The sequence below is a fragment of the Chrysemys picta genome, chromosome 9 (assembly GCF_011386835.1).
Source record: "Chrysemys picta bellii isolate R12L10 chromosome 9, ASM1138683v2, whole genome shotgun sequence".
NCBI lineage: Eukaryota > Metazoa > Chordata > Testudines > Emydidae > Chrysemys > Chrysemys picta.
Genome location: NC_088799.1, coordinates 78,251,137 through 78,273,392, shown reverse-complemented (window position 1 = coordinate 78,273,392; position 22,256 = coordinate 78,251,137). Strand labels below are relative to the sequence as shown.

At 40.9% G+C, this 22,256-nt stretch overlaps 1 protein-coding gene and 1 long non-coding RNA gene across 4 annotated transcripts in view; one reads left to right on the top strand and one right to left on the bottom strand.

Annotated features, from left to right (window-relative positions):
• The window catches only part of LOC122173996 (uncharacterized), a 221,944-nt gene that overhangs the window by 190,461 nt on the left and 9,227 nt on the right, over positions 1-22,256 (bottom strand). The window lies entirely within an intron of this gene.
• The window catches only part of LPAR4 (lysophosphatidic acid receptor 4), a 34,689-nt gene continuing 13,617 nt past the window's right edge, over positions 1,185-22,256 (top strand). Inside the window, exons 1-2 of the mRNA XM_005284484.5 lie at positions 1,185-1,693; positions 16,926-20,643. Of these exons, the coding sequence (XP_005284541.1) occupies positions 17,071-18,120 (1,050 nt within the window). The 5' untranslated portion in view covers positions 1,185-1,693; positions 16,926-17,070 and the 3' untranslated portion in view covers positions 18,121-20,643. The remainder of the gene's footprint in view (positions 1,694-16,925; positions 20,644-22,256) is intronic.

Genomic DNA, 22,256 nt, shown 5'->3' with positions numbered 1-22,256 from the left:
TTTTCACTTTGCACCTAAACGCATTTGCAGATTCTTCACTTGCCATTTGAATCTATGTAGGTCTTTTTATGCACTCTAAAGGGAGAATAAATGAATCCTGAGAGGATGAAATTCATTCATGGTCAAAGGAAGAAGGGCTACCACAGTGTCTGTGCATTTGAGAGTTAAAGCTGCTATAATGTGAGATTCACAAAGTTATTTGAGAGTCGAGTGGATAAAAACCCATGGCAGCTGGTCATGATGCAAAAGTCTCTCTCTCACACACACTCTCTCTCTCTCTCTCTCTGTAGGAGCAAGACAGAGAATCCTCTTTTTGCAGTGCTGTATCACCCGCCACTAGTCCAAGGAATAGCATTCACTCCAGCTTCACAATGAGTTGTTTACTGGCCTTGGCTGCCTGTGAGAGCAGCCAGAAGAGAGTGGAGAAAAAGGAGAATAAACAAAATGAAATCAGGGCATGTGAGCTGTTTGGCTAAGTTTTAAAAACCAAAGTTTAAAAGCAGACTCAGGATCCCAAACAGAGGGCTGGAGAAGGCTGGGAGAAAAGAAACTGACCACTCAGAAAGCAAAGCTGAATAATTTGTCCACTGACATTGCTCTTCCTCCCAGACAGAAGACACCCCAAAACCTTTTCCTAGCTGAAGGGCCGGCATTGAAGGTAAGAGAGAGAAATAAAACTCCTGGTTAATTGGTAAGTCAGGAGCCAGATTTACTGAGACAATAAGATTTAGCAGACTGGGCTATAAAGACCTGAGAAGTGCTACCTCTCTGGAGATTGTGAACTTTATAATGATCTCCATAAACATTTGAAATTCAAACTACCTCTTAAACGTTTTCAGCAGGAACCTAAGGCTTTCAGAGCAAACTGAAATCTCTTGCTCATTTTTATCTAAACAGTTGCACCTAGAATTTCAATTATCTTTATAAAGTTTCATTTTGCAGCCAGAGGGTGTTCTAGGGTGCATGCCTGAGGCAGAAATCGCTTCTTTACCCTCTTTTTTTTTTAAACTGGGGTTGGGGGTGGGGAAAACACAATCACTGTAGTTGTGGAAACACAAAGTTTGAGCTTTCAGACCTGGGTATCCCCTTGCTTTACAGTTGCCAGTCTAAAACAATACTCTGCTACAAGCACCCACCCACCCACCGGCTGCGTCAGCCAACCAACTGCTCAGGAAATAAGCTTTATCTATTGTCGAGCAGTACTTAAGCTGCTAATTCTTAACTGTGAAGGGTGCTTTTCCTCGGCAAGGCGCTTTGGGGGAAAACACAATCAGCCCAATGACCGGTGACTAAAAACACAGAGGATGGGGCGGGATCACAGCTACTAATAATACCTTCTTATCCAATGAAAAACATTTCCTATTGAGACCCCCAAGAGTTCCCCCTGCTCACAGATCCTGCATAGACATTGGGCCTTTTCTTGCGTCCTGTTTCCTAAGGCATGATGGCTGCAACGTTCAGCAGTTTTCCTCCCCTAACAAAGGAATGGAGATAACTGCTAGTAGTCTCACATTTTAAAGGATGAACGACAATCAGTAAACAGCTAGAGCAGGGAGATTTTACTTATGGGATTAAACAAAGCTTCATTTAAAAAAATGGATAAGTCTATGGACTGCCAGAGAGGAATCTGTCTGAGATCTGCTAACTAGGTAGCTGTCTGGAGGCATGATATCTCTAGCCCTTTATCTCTTGGGTAAGTTTCTATTTTTATGTATTAATTTTCTGGTTCCGTTATAAAAGTGTACAGATTTAATGTCAGCTATGAGACTCTGATTTTAATACTTTTTAATTCACTGGGTCAGACTGATGCCTGCTGTAACCAATAGAATGATTTCACTGGAAATAATTCTAGCCCACTAGGTTTGAATTGTGGAATATTTTAGTACTAACCTAACAATACTTTTATATGGGGAAAGATTTCATTTCTATTGCCCAAGCCATAATATTGTTTCTATGAAAGAAGTGCTAGTTTCTCACAGTGATGTAGCAACATGTTTACAGTGAAAAGATTATCTCCATGTTTTTGGAATGCAATTACTCTGCAAAACTACTTACTTGCTATGAATTATTGCAATGCAAACCATTGCAATGCACACTATCTCCTGAAGTCAGTATGACAAATTAAGGACCTCTGTCAGAGTTATGTTTAATTAGCTAAATAACGTGTTTCAGCTAATCCAAATAATAGCAGCTTGTTCAATAATAAATTGTTTAGAGCATTTTTTAACATTTTGCATTCAGTATCTCAAAGATACTGTTTAACATAGGTTTAAACAAGCGAGCTCTATATTGAACAATGCTAATTTAGGCTGTCATCCTGCAAAGATTTATATGCTTAGCTTTATGCACTGTGACAGTGCATACAGTTAAGCACATGCCCAAATCTTTGCAGGATCAAGGCCCTAGAAGCTGTATTTCCAGAATTGAATATAAGAGTCAACATTTCTCATTTTGTAAAACTGTTTTATTTTAAAGAATTAAGGGGCATTCATTTGCAGCCAAATTCTGCTCCCTTTTAATCAATGGAAAAACTCCCATGGATTTCAATAGGGCCATGGTTTGGCTATAAGTATATATAAAAACTTATCAAATGTAAAATGTATTAGGCATATAAGATACTTAGTTATTAAAATGTGATGCTTTTAAAAAGACAATTACAATAAAAATCCCTTAGTTTTTTCACCATCTCGAGAATGATTTGCAGCAGATACTTTTAAATAATATAAAGAAGAACAGGAGTACTTGTGGCACCTTAGAGACTAACAAATTTATTAGAGCATAAGCTTTCGTGGACTACAGCCCACTAAGCTTATGCTCTAATAAATTTGTTAGTCTCTAAGGTGCCACAAGTACTCCTGTTCTTCTTTTTGCGGATACAGACTAACACGGCTGCTACTCTGAAACCTTTTAAATAATAGTGCTGAGTTTTTCTTTAAGACCAGGCAGTTCTATAATTTATTATTACTCCAATCGATGAATACAATAGTTAGCAAAACCTAAAGGATGAGGAAGTTCAAAGCTCAGTGAGGATATCCTCTCACCCTACAATACTTTTTCCATCCTCCTTCTCTTACTAGTATTATGAAAGCCAAAGCAAACCTAGCAGGAAGCTAACCTTGCTACTTGAAAGAGTACAAAGCTTATTAACGTAAAGAGTCCTGAAAAACATGGGGAGAAAGGACTCAGTGTACATTTCTTTTTACTCCTTAGAGACTAAAAATGAGACTTCTCCTGACTAGGGTTTAGGTTAGTTGATAAAACCAGTGTCCTTTAAATTCTGGAGATAGAAGTTCAGAACATACAGAGAAAGTACAAATAGAACCATGCCTGAATGCAGTTACCTACTAACTTTCATTTCAGAAGATGTGGTTTGACAAGGAACACAAAGAAAATACATCAACTTGTCTCTCATCATGTTTTCTGGCAGAAGTGAGATATTAATGTTAACAGTTTCTAAGTGTTGCAGATCACAAGCAGCAGAAAAGATGCAATCCTAGCAGTAGCACTTTTTTTTTTGTAGAGGCTGTGTGACATAACAGACAGAACATGGGACTAGGAATAGGAAACCTTATATTCTAGGATCTAGAACTGCCACTTTTAAGGGTATGTCTGAATTAGCCCAGGTTTTTACCCAGGTGTTGCTACTAGCTCCTGTCCTATCCACCCTCAAAAACCTCTCACCCGAGAGAAGTGCTTTCAACCCTGGGTTAGAGCCCAGATTCTGCTTTCACTGGAACTAGTAACCCACCCACTTTGCAGTAAGGATGCAGGGTAAATCACTGCAGTATTGATAGTCCATCAATGCCTTGCCACAATTTCCCCCGTGTGCTCAGAACAGAACTTCTCCCACAATTGACTGGGAAAGAATCAGAGCAGCTCAGCTTATCGCAGCATGAAGAATCATGGGATGTACCCGCAGAAGTCCTCATGACACACATGGGGGAACACAGCATCAGTGAGGACACAGTAACTTGGATGTGGTTTTACAGCGTGGTCACTCATATCCAGGCCAACTCTGCAGAGAATTCATACCCTTACATGCAGGTTGGGTCTGAGCCTGTCCCCATTGACTTCAGTGGTGCAAAACCAGACCTGCTAAGTTCTGGATCTGTTTCCAAAATAGGGAAAAACCATAAGTAAAACCCTGCCATATCTCATAGGATTAACAGCATTACAAGGTTTACTAAATATTTGCAAAGAGCTGTCTACGTGTAAATCACTATAAAATTGCTCTGTATTTTTATTAATATTATAGGATTTCTTCAGTCAATTAACCACAATTGTCAAAGTATTTATATCCATATTCTTCCTGATTGGTCAGTCTACTTATGTTAATTTTTTAAGATATATTTGTGTTTGTTAGAGTTCACCAAAATGTGAAATCTAGTTATAGAAGATTGCAGCCCTAGCTTGCCTGCTGGAATTTAGACCAGGTTGGGAGTGAAGAACATTCATTACCATGACGCATTGTTGGCCTTCCATACGTAAAGCAAGCTGATTAAATCAATCCAGTCCCTGGCTATTTGCATGGACAGCTGTTCACTGCCACAAATGACATTCTATTTAACTATCCCAACAGACAGACATAGGACTGAATGGGTATGGAGCTGAAATCCCCATCCATCCCCAATGGGGTCTTACCAGGTCAAGTGGGTATAAAGGATTGCTCTGCTGCTGCTGCTATGCTTGTTCCATAAATAATATGACTTTAATCTCTGGGGACATGAAGCCACCACCTTTCACAAAAGCTAAATTATTTTACTGGAAACAGAAGTTATCTATTCACCAGAGCAGACAGTAGTGGTACATGTTTTGCTCAAATGCACCATCTCCTGCATTTACTCAAGAGAGACTATGCTCTGAAAGGGTGAAGACCTATTCGGTTTCAGTAACAGTTTAGCCTGTCCTTAAATGAGAGAGCTTTCTGAATTATTTGTAGTTTTGTTTTCTAGAAAATTCAAAAACTATCTTTATCTTGGCAAGTTTGAGCAAGTGAATTTGAACAGTGTTCATCAGTCATTCAACTTTAGAAATGAGTACATACGAAGGCAACAATAGCTTGCTTTTGTATCATATACACAATATGCTTTTTCATAATACTTTAAAAAGTTATGTATGTTCACAAAGAAAGTCACATCCGAAAAGCTACTTTTTTTTTTTAACATTTTGGGGGTTTCACTTTGGAACCTACGGATACGGTCTTCTGTCTCAAGATGTTTTTGTTTTCAAGTTAAACATGAGTTGTATTGCATTACTCAAAAATAACGCCACCTCCCCTCAAACCATGCTGTAGTTTTCCCACCATTCTCTGTCATTCGTGGAAATGTGGCATCTAGAAATTGAATTATGGGAATGAAATTATGGGGTCTCTGAATCTGTGTTTTTGTAATGACAAATCATTCTAGCTTTATTCCATTATTATAGCTTTGCTCCCTGAAGGAGTAAAATGTCACAACTCTTGCTGTCTGTTAGCTTTCAGCACTGGGGGGTGTTTTCTCTTATGTATTTTCATTATAATTTATTGAATTTGTTTTCAGTTTACAAAACAAAATAAAAGCCTGATTTACTGGAGAATGCTGGTTAGGAATATGACATTTTCCCTGTGAGAGGGTAAAGGTGCTTCTCTGAAAACACCAAACGTCCAGGTCAGTTTACATCAGTTTTGACAAAGGTACCCATGACATATAAGATATGGATGCCTAAGGCCCAAAACCATGTGGTAATCTAACTCCAAGAAGGTGCTGAGTACCTTCAGCTCTCAGGATATGTCTAGACTGCAGTGTAAGCCCAGGGTTCAAACTCAAGCTCAAGTCTAACCCCCCTTCTGTCTATACACAAATCATGCTAATGCAGGGCTCGGTCCCAGGAGCCCACGAGTTGGAGGATCTAAGCCTGAATCAAGCTGGGACCCTGTTGCTCTGCAATGTAGACGCAGGCCCATTGGACTCATGATCTGGGAGTCCCCCAGACGTATCTCACAATCCCACAGGCCAACTTTCTTTGCCTTTTGGACAATCAAGTTTGATGGACAGTCAATTTTTCCCCCACACTGCACCACAAACAAAGAGCTAGTGCAGCCATATTTTGGGAGTGCACTAGGAAGTCTTCGATATGGGTTGTTGGACTCAGGCCCGCATAATGCAGTGTAGATGCTGGAGCCTCATGTTGGGACCCCGGGTTCAACAATTCCTAACCTGTAATTACAAATGAATGTAGACTCTCAAGCTCTGGGTTAACAAACCCAGGGTCTCCTAACTCAAGTTCTACTAACCCTGAGTTTACATTGCAGTGTAAACATACCCCAAAATAGTCAGCTCCTTAGCTAGTACAAAGCAGCACCGTTCCAGTGCAGTAAATGGTAATACAGTACAGACCTGTTTACGCGCGAATCTGATTAACGCGCAGTAGCGCCATGCCTCCCAGTGCTACCTATTTAACACACGAGACTCGTTAACACGTGGTACAGGAACTTGCTATGTAGTGCTACAGATTTGCTCACTAACTCACTGACATAGAAATCGACAGGAAGTGCGGAGCAGAAACGTGTTGTATGTCTTTACCACTGATGGGAGGGGAGGGTGGGAAGGGGCAGCAACATTAAAGCGCTGCCCTGGCAAAGGACCCTCCTTAAAGTACTGCCACGGCAGCGCTTTAACGTTGCTGCCTACCAGCAGGGCTGCCGATGGGGAAGCAAAAAGGGCGCTTTAAGGACAGTCCTTTGCTGCGGCAGCGCTGGGCCGCCGACGTGGGGGGGAGGCCTCAGCAACATTAAAGCACTGCCGCGGCAAAGGACCCTGCAGTGCTTTAAGGTCCCTGCCCCTTTAGCCCCCCGCTCGGCCGCCAACGGGTGGGAGGGTGGGCGCAAAGGGAGCAGCTGCCCCGGGGCCGGCAATTTATAAGGGCCTGGGGCTCCAGACGCCGCTACCACAGCAACGGCATCCAGAGCCCCGGGCTCTTTAAATCACCATGGGAACCCCAGGCAGCCTGGAAGGGTTGGCCGGGGGATGCTGACCCCCTAGCCCTGCCCTTTCTGCCCGAGGCCCCGCCCCTTCCGGGGGCCAGAGCCACCCCCGCTCTGTACTGGTAAGTGCCCTGAGTTACTTTCACCCTGTGTAGTAATAATAATGTTTTTATTAGATTGCACATTTGAATTTATATTCTTGCAAAGAGCCGTTAACAGCTAGGCCTGCAGTATGTGGGACGCTGTGAGTACGTATGTAATCCTAGATAATTATACATGTGTATATATAGATATCTTAAGATATTTCAGCATGGCCCTCTTAACCCGCGGTGCGTTAACACGCGGTCGTGGCAGCTTGACTCCCGACATCTGCGCGTAAACGGGTCTGTACTGTATGTCCATTCATTCCAGCTGAGGATCTGGTCCATAGACTTTAACGGGAGTTGCGGGTGTTCAGCACCTTCCAGGATCAGGGCCTTTGAGAGAGGAAAGCCGCCTTATATCAATAAGATCACCTACCAAACCAGTGCAGGGTGCACATCCTGCAAGATCTGGAGCACTCCTGTGGGATGCTGAGTGCTCTCAACTCCCACTGACTTCAGTGGGGGAGGAATGAACTCAGCACCTCAAAGGAGATCAAACCTATAATCCCCTCACCACAGAGTTTTATAACTGCAAAAGCCTGAGACTCATTTGTATTCTGATGGAGGTGAGTGAAACTTCACTGAAGCTGGTGGGCATAAGACACCATTCATTCAGGTTAAATGTAAGATGCAGCTAAGCTCTTTTTTACAGTAAGATAGATGAAAGTGTAGGAGCCACTTCCCAAAACACAGGCCATATGCAAGGCTGGTCAGAAATTTGACTTATTGGGCAGTGGGGTTTTACTGGGAATTATTTGATAGAGATGTGCATGTGAGAGCAGAAGCACCCAGAGAACATGCAGAGAAGCAGGCCAAAAGCCAGCCAAGACAGCAAGAGAAGCACTGAAAACATGGCTGAGAGAGAAATCCAAAAGAGAGAGGGAACTTTTTGTGCAGAGTGCTGGCTGGAAAGAGACTTTGAACTTTGAGCAAAGAAACTCCCTCCTATTTGATTCTTCTTGTGTTCAGGGAAATAGGACTTTGTACATTCTTTGTAAATAAATATAATTGCATCAAAGAAATACCTGACTCCAACATCAATTTCTCCTTCTAATGGAAACAACCTGCTAAACTCCAAACATTAGCTAACTGCTTAGGTCACAAGCATAACAGGGTTTTTTAAAGAATTTTTCACTGATTGTTTTGTGTATTACATTCTCTATTGGATTTTCCAGATTTTGCATGGTCTAGTGCTATGCTGGCAAACAGCAGCACTATATTAGATCTGGGTATACCAGTGTAAAGAGAGATCCACCCTGTAAGAGACTTGGGCATGAAAAAAGACACATGCAAAATGACAGTCTCAGTCTTCAGAAATCATATTGAGGTTCCTTTGAAAGTTAGGCCCAAAAGGTTGAGTTCTCTTTATACTAATAATAATCCATTAATATATATATGAATTGAGGGTCAAGTTTATCACATCGATGTACACACACATTATGGGGATAGTTTGAAACATCTACTGGAAGGTAGCTCTAATCTTAGAATAGGTTAGGGGATGAGGGGTTTGGGAAGAAGGCATTTTCAGTGAAAAGGGAAAAAAGGTATCTTGCCCTGAAGGTTAGCATATGATCATTGGTTAGGTCAGTTCACCATTCCTCTAAGGAAAATGTTTTAGTGAGCTAAACACAAAACAGATACAGCACAGGGAAGTCGCCATGCACAGGAAACGCCTTGGAGCTCTCCAAGGACTGTTAGAAGAATCAACAACAGTGCTGATCAATCCAAAAGGAAACAAAGTGTGATCCTTTAGGATTATAACTTATATAGATCAGGTTTCCCTTTCCACATTCAGTGAAGAAGAATCTCTAGGAAGAACAATCCTAATCCTGGCTCCTGTTTTGGCCACTTTATACTCCTCTGCTAGTGCAAAAAGGAGCTGTAGAACCCTGGGTGCAGGTTGGGGAAGAGGAGGGGTTGCCTCCCCAAACGGAGGCAATGCGTGGGGGGCACATAGGGTTACATGCCATTGCTCCCTCCCCCAATTGCTGCGAGTGCTGGGGGCTAGGGCAGCTCAGTGGGGACACCCCAGGCAGGCCCAGCCATCCCTATGGGGTGGGACCTGCTTGTTCACCAACACCCCTCCTCCCCCCCCACAAGCTGGGCCCTAGCAGGACACTAGCCTTGCTCCCCACTCGCTCAGACTGGTGTGCAGCCCTTTGTCAGGCAGCCACAGGCCAGCGATGGCAGCGGCAGGGTCCTGGGAGGCGGGGCGGGGCTTGTCTCCAAGGTGACCAAGCCCCACACCATGTCTGCATCCAGCCATAGCCCTGGCCAAGGCCCCAGGGTTCATGCGGAGCCACCGCGGATGGGCAGTGCAGGCGCTGGGCCATCATGGGCAGTGGGAGTTGGGACACCGCCCACCCCTACTGTGGGAGAGACCAAGAGAAAGGGGGTGTGGCCAAGGTCAGGCTACCCCTGGCTGATTCCTGGCTGCTAGAAGGGCCTGTTGGGACCCAGGATTATGCCAAAGGTTCAGTTTGCCCCAGTCTGGAGTAGTCTAAAACTTTGCTTTGTCTCTAATGCATTTCCTCTAGGATCGACAGCACTTAAACATGATGAAATCCTGGCCCTATTGAAGTCAATTGGCTTTTTGCTACTGATGTCAGTGAAGCCAGGATTTCACCAATTATTTCAGCCTCAACACCCATGAGGTAAGTAGCATTTGTGTTCATAAATATGGGAAAATTAAGATAATATAGGTGCTGAAGATACACAGCAAGTCAGTGCCAGAGCCGTGAATGAAAGCCTGACTCCTTCCTTTATTCTAAGGCACTAGAAAACTCTCCCTTTCACTGTAACCTACATGGCATCTTCCTAACAGTAAATTGCTTTGTTAAAATACGCATGTTTGTGTGTGGAAGGATCTTGTTTGGCTCTTTGGAGTGAGAGGCTTTAAAGGGACAACTTAAAAGTCACACTCTATCTGAATAGGTTTTCCTACTATTGTCACAGATAACACCTAGGATTACTAGAGTTGTAAGATTAGGAAAAAAGTTTCTTTTCTGCTTTCAGTTACTTTGTACATTTAACAGCACTTTGTTTATAGACAGTTTAATTGTTTCCTGTTGTCAGTCCAGTTTCTTCTGTTCGGATGGCCTTTTCACACATCAACAGGAAACAGAAAAAAAACTTTTGAAAATAGGAAGATGTAGTGCCTGAATCTAATTCTAGATTAACCTTATTTCAAATAAATGTTTAATTAAAAAGAAAATGCTGTTTCCTCTACCAGTAGTCAATGGAGTCAGTGAATACCTACTCCTGCTGTGTGACAGGGGGTAACCTTTTGTGATCCCACTCAATGTTATGTAACTGAGGCCAGGAAATAAAGATCAGTCTTTTACTGGCACTTGTCTCATATCTTTACAATATTGCCAGACCTGAGCGTTCAAAAATCATGAGTTCCCGAAAAGCAGATTTGTCTGAGCCTTTAGACTGCACTTAAACCATGTTTTCAGGCTCTCTCTCCAAGACTATAAGCAGGGACATCATTTGCTAAAGGCAAGGGAGAAGTTGTCTCCCCCCGCAACTTTTCATAGGTCTATATTCTCCATTATCTCTTCCACTTTTTGCACACCCTTTCCCCCCTCAATTTTGGATGACATCATTAGGAAAGCAATAATTGCCCAGTTTCTCATTTGTGATCCTCTTTGGGACAGAGGACACCCTATATGCTGACACAACTTTGCTCCCACCTCAGAATTTTTCTGAAATGACCCCCCTAACCATAAGGGCAAATATCTAGATCTATATAGATACAGATCTATATTGCAAGACTCACAAAGTCATGTGAGCTGGGCTTTATTACTATCCCAAATGCTAGCTGGCATTCTGAATTCAGGGTTGTTAATTTTTTAATTTAAACCTTGTAAGACATTAAAAATGCTTGATAACTAGATGCTACCATGACAGGTCCATTTGAAGTACCTTAGATTTGTCACACAATCTCATTTTGCATTTAGAAAACAAACCATATATGTAGAGTCCGTATTTACAGAGATATGTTCCACTCTCATATCAGTAGTTCTCATGCAAGTCTAAAAGAATCTACACCCTGCAGCCCTTATGCAGGATTATGCCCTAATAAATCTGAAGAAAAACTAAAACTGTCTTTAGAACAAAACAAATTTCCATCCAAAATCTCTACCTAATCCAAGTAACCTGAGAAATAGACAAAAGGGAGAAAATTCCAAATCAGTGATTATAGCGACTTTGACCTTAACTCATCTCACTAGGCTTCGGCAGACACGATGCATAAGACATGTTTTAGTGCGGTGTGTAGTGTTACACACTGTGGAGCCATATTTTTACATTCTATCAACTGGATGCACAATAATGATGCAAAAGCCGTTTCATGCATACCACTCTTGCCAAGAATAGGAAAAGTTGTCATGCTGTGTGTAAGGACAATACATAATGCAATACAATCCCTGCCTCTTTGGTCATGGAAGGTCTTTACGCTAGTCTATTTGCATGAGGAAATCCAGAGCAGTTCTGTTGCATCACCTCCTGGCCTATGGCTTTTCTGTCATCCACACAGGTACAACCACCTTCCAAAATTGGTCCTATTTGTGTAACACTATTTTGTGTCATGAAGTGCATTAAGCACAATAATTCCATCAGAATTTTGAAAGGTTTTGATTTTGTCAATCTGAGTCAAACTAAGAAAATCAACAAGCCATGTAATTTTATTTACCCACACGACCTCTTAAATATTCATGCTCACAAACTTCAATTCACTTTACATCTCCACTTAGTTAGTATAAAAAGCAAGGGAAAGCAACAAATGTATTGAGAAGATGTGAATTGTAAGTATCGATTCCAAAGGTGTTTTGCAAAGTAAAAGTGATCCAATTAATGTATATTTTATGCATAACATATAAAACAGACATATAGCACTGGAAGGGACAAGAGGTCCATCTCTACCTGTTCTGAGGAGGACTGAAGTATACCTAGAATTAAGGTTGCCAACTTCGTAATATTTGAAAGCCATCAGGAGTTCTGGAACCTCCTCTGTGGTGCATCTTGCCTGCCCTGAGGCCCCCTCCCCCTTCTCGGTCCTCTTTCCTCTTCCTGGGTCAAGAGGGACTCGCCTGTGGAGCCACCACTGGGAGCGGTAGCTGCCCAATGTAGGTAGGAGGCAGCTTTGGCTGAGTAGGGGCTGGTGTGGGTGATGACCCTGCGCCTCCCTGCCCACAGTAACTGGACTTTGAGTGTCCGGTCAGTAGATCTGATTGGACACCGTCAGGTCCCCTTTTTGACCAGACTTTCTGGTCGAAAACCAGGCACCTGGCCACCCTATCTAGAATGTTTAGGTATACTTACAGTTAGCACTGAGTTCATACTGTATTATACTGGGCCTCCAATGGCTAACATGTAGGGGAAGAGACATGTCAATAGCAACAAAAAGAAGGCAGCTTCATGAATAAAATAAGACAAGAGCTCAGTTTCTTTCCTTATTTTTTGGAACGGTCCATTTATTGTGTGTCAAGAGCAATATTTTCAGTGCAAACATACTTCTTTTCCAAATTAAAAGCTCCTAGGATGCCAAGTAAATATATTTGATAATTACAGTGCTCCGAGAAGCTACGACATGGCAATTATGAGTGTCATAGTGCGTAAGGACAATGGAGTCAGAAACAAAGGGATCATGTATTTTAGGAAGGAGAAGAGATTTCCTTAATTTTCAGTGCATGGCAGGTGAAAGTGATCCCTATAACACATGAGAATTGAGTGAGAGCAAGCTTGACTGTCAATTATCTGTTGTGACACTGCTGGCTTCACCCTCAGTGGGGCTGAAACTGGCGTAACTGACAAAAGATATAGAGTTACGTGAAGCTCCCCCTTCACATTAGATGTAATGCTCACAGTAATTCACTACTCTAGTGTAAAAGCACTTTTCTATATTCCATTATGGCATCACTTCTAATAACTGCTGAACTAGAATTTGTACATTCTGTACAGCGGACAATGAATCTGAAGATCTGGCCTGCCTCAAAAACAGAATTCTAAGTTATTTTGTTTATTTGATGTGCACTGAACTTGGCATGTTAAAAACGTGAAACTAAATCTTCTTAATCTTTCCCAACAGAGTGATAATTGTGGTGAGCATGATAGGCGGGGAAAATTTGCTGTTGATTTAATTCTGGTTAGAGAGAAGGAGAATGTATCTAATATTTAAAGCATTAAAATTATAGACCCTGACACCTTGTAATTCCAAGTGAATGACTAAGTTTGAGTACTTTGCCAGCTTGTTTAACCACCTTGGTGTTAGATATGTAAACAACATGGACTCATATTTTCAAGATCATAACCTAGTTTGAACAATAGTTGATAGAGAATTCTCAGACTGATGCACCAGGAAAGTGAAATTTGTCCATGTGACTCCTTGTTAAATGAAAAAAAAAAATTAAATGATCCAGCATCTTTTCTCCAGAGCACTGGAGCTGCATTGTATGCAGCTCAGACTGCTGGCACATAACATAGCTTGATTGTGAATAATAACGGCAAATATTTCAAAATATCCTTTAAATATGCAAGTCTTTGTTTCTGAATGCACAGTTGGGGGCTGCCAAAATGCAGGACCACATGCACAAATTGGGAAAATTGAATATCCAACTATCTGATGTAAGTTTTGGGTGAGTAGAAACATAGGTTCCCAAAATTGTGCCCTCCAAAATTTGGACACATATGGAGCCTACGTTGAGGCCACATGGAAAATCTGGCTGTCAATGAGGAAAAAAAAGAAATCTACTTATGCAAGTTAAATTTCAACGTAAACATTAGAGATTGCTTCTGATGGAGATAAAGTGCAGTCTGTTTATGTACAGTATGTGGGTTAGAAGCCAAGAAGTTAATATAGTAGACTGAGGTTTAAGTTATGAGGCAAACCATCCCTGTTGGAACTACATATATTTGTGAACTTGGTTACTTATTGCCTTAAAGGCAGGCAAAATATAAAACCTATACAAATTCATTTGATATAGGTATAGCCAGCTAAATGTGTAGGTCAACCTCTGATTATTTTTAGATTACTTCACAATTAAAGAAAGTGCACTTTTGCATAGCTTAGTACCACCTCTTCCAAAACGACTCTCTGTGGAATTTTCTTCTGTGTTCTGTTTCCTACTGGTTGGCAATGAAATTCAATTTGTCATGAATTTAGTAAGGCAGACATTGAAATAGTGAAAGAGAGACAATGTGTGGATTATAAAGCTGAGAGATACCAGAAGAGCATTTTGCCCCCTACAGTTTTTTTTATAAAGACAGTTCACATAAGGAAGCATCTGTTTGTGCTGTGGAAAACATCTGAATGTTGGTTTTGATATCATTTGTCATGCCACACAGCCAACAGCTATCAGATTAAGATCTATCTACTTCTGATTTGAATGTGTGTTAACCAGGATCCTCATAGCAACTGCGCATCTCAAACATAAGTAAAGATAAAGAAGTTTACTGAACTGTGTTTAAAAGTGTGTGCCAAAAACTGCCAGGAGACCACAAGCCGAATTCAGACAGAGCAGTGCCCATACAGTTAGCAATTGCTAGAAAGCCCATGAATAAATGGGGCAGCCTGGGATAGAAGTTTTTTGCCCCAATCCTGGCTCCTCCAGAATTTAGAGAGAGGCTATTGTGTAAGCCCTCTGTGACACAGGTGCAGTTCCAAGGTAACGCTTAGAGATCATGGCCATGGTCCATCTGATCTGACTTCACACTAACCCCTATACACCTACTTATACATAGATTGGTGCTCTTAGCAGGAATAGTCTCTAATGGAGGCAGGGCACTGATTAGAAAACTGGCACATAATGCTGTTTTTGCAGTGCCTACAGTACAGGTATGGTTTTCTGGTCACTCCTAGATTGGGCCAGAATTCATGTCTGTCGTTTGGTGAAGTTTTGTGATGAGGAAAATGAGAAGTTTCTGTTCTTTTCATTGTAGTAGAGTAGGTTTTAGTAAAGTTTTGAGCAATGGACATTTTACAGTTGGCTTACAGATAACTTGCATGCAAGAAATATTGTCTGAGAATGTAACTTTTTCCACTGGGAATACAATACAGAAAACACTTGATTTTACTAGTTAGACAATATGCATCCAATTATCCTGATTCAATCCATGCTTCATTTCAATTAGTTGTTTGCTTACATATTCTAATTTCAAAAGTGTTTTCAATTATTTCAGAGAATCATAATGTATCCAATACCACCTAAAATTTGCTATTTAATGTATATTGCCACAAGATCTCTTTTTGATGCAGCTCCAACTCCGAACTAGTGGTTCCATCTGTCAAAAATGCTCTATAGTTTTACCTACCAGGTCAGTTGTTAGATCACAGGAAACAAGCTTTATATTCTCTATTTGGTTTGCTATATTTTACAGTGCAGACGCTCCTCCTGCAGTTGTCTGACCTTGTCCCACTTTCTCCAGAGATACAACCATGCCCAAAAAATTATTCTCTCTCTAATCTGAGAAACTTTCTGATTGCTTCTTTGTACAGGCCTTAAAAATAGCTCAAGATAGAACAGTTAATGAGGGTTCCTCAAAAGGGTTCCAAGTATTTAGTTCCAATAAGTGTAAAAAACCAAATGCTTATCAGAACTATCCAAATCTCTAGAGCCTGCTAAATTGGGTTGGAAGTCTCATGAGACCAAATTTTCTATGGGATTTCCAATACTTCCTGTTCTGATCCTAGTCAAAGACCAGAAGTGAAAAAGGAGCTTTTTGGAAAAGCTTCATTAGAACCCTTTTCTAAGGAATACAGTTTAATCATCAAAACACTTCATGAAATCATGTTTTTGCCAAAATCTTGTTTGAGAAAAAGCTAAAGAGTTCCAAACAATTTCAGAATGACCCTTTTTGGCCTTTTCAGAATGAAATGTTTTGATTTTTTTAAAATGACTGTTTCAATTATTTAAGTATAATTGATTTTTTTTAAACAAATGCAAATCAAAACAAAATGTTTCAGCTTGTAACTAAATATTTTTCAGAATTTTCTTTCACAGAGAAATTCAAAACGTTGGGATTTCGTTCCTAATCGGAAGAATGACAAATGTCAAAATCCTTCACAAAATGGAATTTCCATTCTCTGCATAGCTCCAAGAGCTTATCTGAACATTTCAGATTCTTATTTGGTTCTAGCTATGGGTGATGTGTTAGGGTTAGGTTTTTTTGTTTTGTTTCCCAAACCTGATGGTCCATTCCTATTTAAGATTTTAGGGGGAGATTTATTTCAAGAAGTTGCCAACTCTGACTGAAGCTATTCTGGGAGATTTCCCTCCCACCCCCAACATGACATAATGTCATTTTCTTAAAATATCCTATTAAAATCTCCCGGATTGCTTTCAATAGTCACCGGGAGATTGATGCCGATTCCAGGAGACTCCAGGCCAATCCTGGAGGATTGGCAATCCCATTCAAGGCACAAATGGTAAATTAGGCACCCAACTCCTATAGACTTTCAGTAAGAATCTGGATGCTTAACTGGCCTTTGTGACAAACTCTCCCTCCTGATGTATTTCCAGATTATTTCATATTTCTTGGTTTAGTATATAAGAAAATATATTGTAAACCAAATACTACCATTATCACAACATTTCTAAAATAAAATAAAGATACCTACTCCATGATACCTACCTATGGGATGTATCTTTAAGAAAACATACCTGATAAACATTTAAAAACCCTGAACATCTACAGCGGTAAGGATATGCTTGATATGTGAAGGTGGTGGTGGTGGTAGGGAAAAGGGGCTGTGTGTTTTCATGTACAGAAATTTTAAATGATAGTTGAGTTACAGAACTGACGGTTTGTGTCTTCCTCAGGATGACAGGACATCACAAATATGAGGCACCAGAGCTTCAAGCCACAACATTAGAATTCTTAAGGAAGAGTGCGCTCACTAACTTATTTTATGGATGCCACTGAATTCAGCTTTGAAGGGCTCCAAAAGCACGTCACAGACCTGGAATGGGAAACCACAGCAATAATCATACCTGTTTGACAGATGATTCCTTTAAATACAACCTGTATGGAGCCGTATACAGCGTGGTATTCATCCTTGGCTTGATCACAAACTGTGCCTCTTTGTTTGTTTTCTGCTTTCGAATGAAAATGCGAAGCGAGACAACTATTTTCATGACAAACCTTGCCGTCTCTGACTTGCTCTTTGTATTCACTTTGCCTTTTAAAATATTTTATAATTTCAACAGGCACTGGCCCTTTGGGGACACTCTGTGCAAGATTTCAGGGACTGCATTTCTCACCAACATATATGGCAGTATGCTGTTCCTCACCTGCATTAGTGTCAACCGTTTCCTGGCTATTGTCTACCCATTCAGATCTCGTACCATTCGGACAAGGAGAAATTCAGCCATTGTGTGTGCAGGAGTCTGGATACTAGTCCTCAGTGGAGGAATTTTAGCTTCATTGTTCTCCACAACCAACGTCTCCAGCACTAGCACAACCTGCTTTGAGGGTTTTTCCAAAATTGTTTGGAAGACCTATTTGTCTAAGATCACTATATTTATTGAAGTGGTAGGATTCATAATTCCTTTGCTAATCAACCTCACATGCTCTTCACTGGTTCTGAGGACTCTCCGGAAACCTGCTACATTATCTCAGATTGGGACAAACAAAGAGAAAGTACTAAAGATGATTATTGTGCATGTGGCCATTTTTGTAGTATGCTTTGTGCCCTACAATTCCATACTTTTCTTATATGCTCTTGTGCGATCTCAAGCCATAGCAAACTGCTCTTTGGAGAGATTTGCTAGGACAATGTACCCAATCACATTATGCATTGCAACAATGAATTGCTGCTTTGACCCCTTCATTTACTACTTCACATCAGAATCTTTTCAAAAGTCTTTCAATATACACTCCCAAATACAAATGGACTCCATTTCCAAGACTGAAACACCTCTAACAATGAAGATTGCACTGCCTGCAATACAGGAGGAAGTGAATGACCAGGCTATTACAAATGGAGGTGATCCAACTGCTGAATCACATTTCTAATGGCTTGTCTACATATAGAGTTATTCCTGATTAACTATCCCTGATTCACTCCCAGGGATGAAAGTACGGTACGGGCTGGTATGGTGTACCAGTGAGAAGCCGGTACCGGCCCGTATGCAGCCGACCTTAAAGCGCTGCCATGGCAGTACTTTAACATCGCTGCCCCTTTTGCCCCCCCATCGGCAGCCCTGCCAGAAGGGACCCTATCGGCAGGGCCACCGACGGGAGGGGCAAAAGGGGCAGCTGCCCCGGGGCTGGTGATTTAAAAGGGCTCCTGGCCGCTGATATCGCGTGAGCGGCCAGAGCCCCGAGCCCTTTTAAATCGCCGCTGGAGCCCCGGGCGGCCCAGGCCAGGCAGCACAGATGGGCTGGCTGCGGAAGGCTGATGCCCTGCCCCTTCCGCAGGCCCAGAGCCAGGCCCCCATACTGGTAAGTGTTTAATATTACTTTCACCCTTGTTCACTCCACATATGGATATTCTTATTCCAGAATAAGAGTGCCTTGTTCCTATTTAGCTTAACTCACTTGAATTTAGATTTCAAAGTGTCCACACGTGGAGTTAATTGGAGATTTCTCCATGTGTAGATAAGCCCATCAGATAAAAGGTTTCTCAATTTTGAGAACTCAAGATATGTAAGTCAAGGTAGATCTCTCTCTGGAGATTATTTATGGAGAGAATGGAGTGGATTCTTGCATTGAATGATGCCAACATTTGGTATGTTTTCCTAGGATTAAACATGGGACCAGTCAGGAAATATAAAAACTTTATCTTACTTTAGAAATCTCAGTCAATTTTTTCCTGCCTTCTGAAAATACAGGATATGTTAAGTCAATTTCACACATATGTATGTTTTCTTTCAAACATATAATAAAAACTTTCAGCTTTACCATGAGTGTATATTCTGGGTTTACTAGATACAGGGTTCTTTTTAAATGAGAGTAGGTATGGGTTGGGTTGGAGCTTAATTAGTTCTCTTACAGAATGCAGGAAATGGTGGTTTGTTGTACTAATAATAGGAAAGAGCAAATAATTAAAGGACTTTGATATACAAAGTCACCTGCAAGATGCTGTATTCTTTTGAGCTGCATGATTAAGTTAGCTTTCAATTGATTTTAGCTCTGTATTAAACACCAACTGTAGATAAAAGAAAAAGCATATTACAGCATTATTAAGACCGGTGTTTCTACAGCCCATGATGTTACTGCAAAGTACAGGGCCAGTCCTTACTCAGCACAGTCAGCTCAAAGAAAGGATCTGATCCCACAAAGTTCTTGCTCCAGCAACTCTCTTAATAGCATTAATAATACACATTTTCTGGTTGATGGTGTAAGTCTTTCTCTAATTCAGAGCTATCAGGGATAAAAACAGTGAGACCACAATGAACTGAAGAGAGAGACTTCCATTTAACCATTTGTTTTAATTCTCACATGTTGAATCTCCTGTGACATTTCAAGCAACCCATTAGGTCTAATTACGTCTTGAAATGGTTGGAGTTTAAATGCTTACTTACTAAGTGGATTGCAAAAAAAAAAATCACTTTGAAAATAATATTTATTTAGCACTACCATTGTTTTCAATGAAAGAGAAACAGCCATACACTGAGCAAGACAAAGAAAGATCTTTTAGTTCAACATATTTTAGCTCTTAAATAACTACAGCACCTGACTTCTGGCACTCAGGTACAGAATGACTATATGATAAATTCCCGATACACAATCTCACAGTCAAAATGATAGAGTAGCCAAACCTTGATAGCTTGGCTTTGCGTTATTGCCATCTTGACTAGAAACTAACCTCTCATACTGGGACTTACTGCTGCATAAGTGTCAGGGCAACAATGGGCAGTCAGCATTTCCAGACAAGAAAGAAAACATGACAACAAGGAGAAAGGATTCTAGCCACTTGGGGATGTAAGTCAATAGCTGGAACAGGTGGCGGGGCAGGGTACACCAGCATTGCCCTGGTGAACTCTTTGATGCTTTGAGAAATACAGGCAACTCAAATGATAAAATGAATTAGCTGGCATTTTACCAAGTTGCAGGGTTTGCTCAGCAACCAGTCACCATGCCTGCTTTGCATCACCAAAACCACCATCAAGTACAAAACATGCATCCAATTTTAACCAGATTGTTTTGCTCCCCCTTCAACAAAATGCTTGGACCTCTATAGGAACATGTGTGCTCAAGGAGGAGTTTGTTCCCGTAATTCAATACAGTCATTTGAGTCTTATGCCAAATGGAAGAAAAGTTCCCCTTCCATCCGCCCCCTCCCCCCCCAATCTACACCTGCACAGTACCATTTACAAGGATTTCTGCAATCTCGATTTCCTTTGGGTGATGAACCTGTTTCAACACTTGCCATAAGTCGTATGCATTTCAAAGAAGCTGCTTCCATCGCTTCAGATCAAAATCCAAGATGTGGCAAGAGAGATTTGTTTGTGGCAAACTATCTTTCACACCTGAGCACTAACAAGGAAGCAGTCGGGTCTGTCAAATCAATAACAAGTCTGGCACGCCTTTACAGTAGGTATTCCAGCTTTCCGCGCGCACCCCCTCCCCCCATTACTGGCTCTTGAATGTTGATACCTAAAATGTTAAAAATTGCATGTACTGGGGAGACGGAACTTTATTGTGGGTGGGAGGGAACAAGGAATGAAAAGGGAAAGGGGTATTGTTGGAAGCTAGATTACTGAATTAATGATGCATTTCTAAACTTTTAATCAAGCCCTTTTCCATTGAGTAAGGAAAAACAGCGTAAACAAGTAATCTCAGAGGCAGGGTCCATTTATATTATTATTTCAGTCTTACAAAAGAGAAAATGGAAACTTCTGTGTAGATGCCAGCTCTCTCTCAATGGAAAGCTTTGACTTTCAGCTTGTGACGCTCTGTTCATTAAATCTTCTTTCTACTTTCATGCAATAAGCATGATTCTTGAATTATGTGGGGGTAGTTGGGATGTTAGGCCAAAATCTGTTCTCAGCTAATGAATGCAAGGGAGTTTCATTGGTGAGAACAGAATTTGGCCCACTGTGTCAAAGTTGACTACAAAGGAGTATCTTGTTACCAATGATCTTGGGAAACCTCATGCTCTACTCAACTCTATGCTTTTACTAGTTAAATTTGCAGGACTTTTTTAAAAAACCTAGAAACCACTGTCTAGCCTTGTTAAGGAAATGTTAAAAGAGGAGGAAAAGAACTGTATGTGACTGGATATCATCCAGCCTGTACATGCATAGCTTAACTGTAATGCTAGTATAATGGTTGTCTTTTTCTAAGTGAAACTAGTGCCAATGCTTACAAATTTCTGTTTGCAGTTTTATGGGGTGAGAGCTGTGGTTGATATTCTCACATAAAATGTAATACTATCATCATGTGCCAAAATGCTAACTGAAAAGATTCATTATTTTGTAATTTAATACGTTATAAGTTATATGGAGATCATATGCTGACTGGCATATCTGGTAGGACAGTTTTTTGACTGATTTTTTTTTCTAGGTCAGGTATACCAAGTAAATGCCTGTATGGTTTGTATATAAGTAACCAATTATGCACTGAAAGGGAGGAAAATAATTTTTCAGATGCTAGTAAGCAAGGCTGCAAGGAACTCTGGTGGCAAATGAAAAAGTGGATTCTGTTTGCCTGGATAACTTGCAGCTGGGTCCTCTCCCTCTTCCCTTCCGCACCCCCTCCCCCATACACACACACACACCGCCCCTGGCCAACAAAGGGCTTCTGTTAACGAATAGCACAAAACAGAAACATTAATTTAGATGCAAGAAACAAATTAAGGAAGTTGATGCTCTCATCTAGCTGAACCTGTGAGAGACAGGACTCAAGCTATAAACTTAATCAAGGATTCCATCTATTTGCAACCAGCTTTTCCTTTTTACAAATGCCACTTATGTGAATCACAAAACTATAGCTTACTATATAATTTTGGGCCACTAATCTTTCTTTAACTCTGGTGCTAAGCTGGAGCATTTGCAAACGCTGATGTGTGAAGAATATCTTCCACTTGTGTGTATATGCATATCTATGTAAAATGCCATACGAATCTCATCTAAGGGTTTTGGATAGTAATGGTGTGAATTTCTAAAGAGGTTGGTTATATTAAGGCCATTATGTGCAGCTGTGGG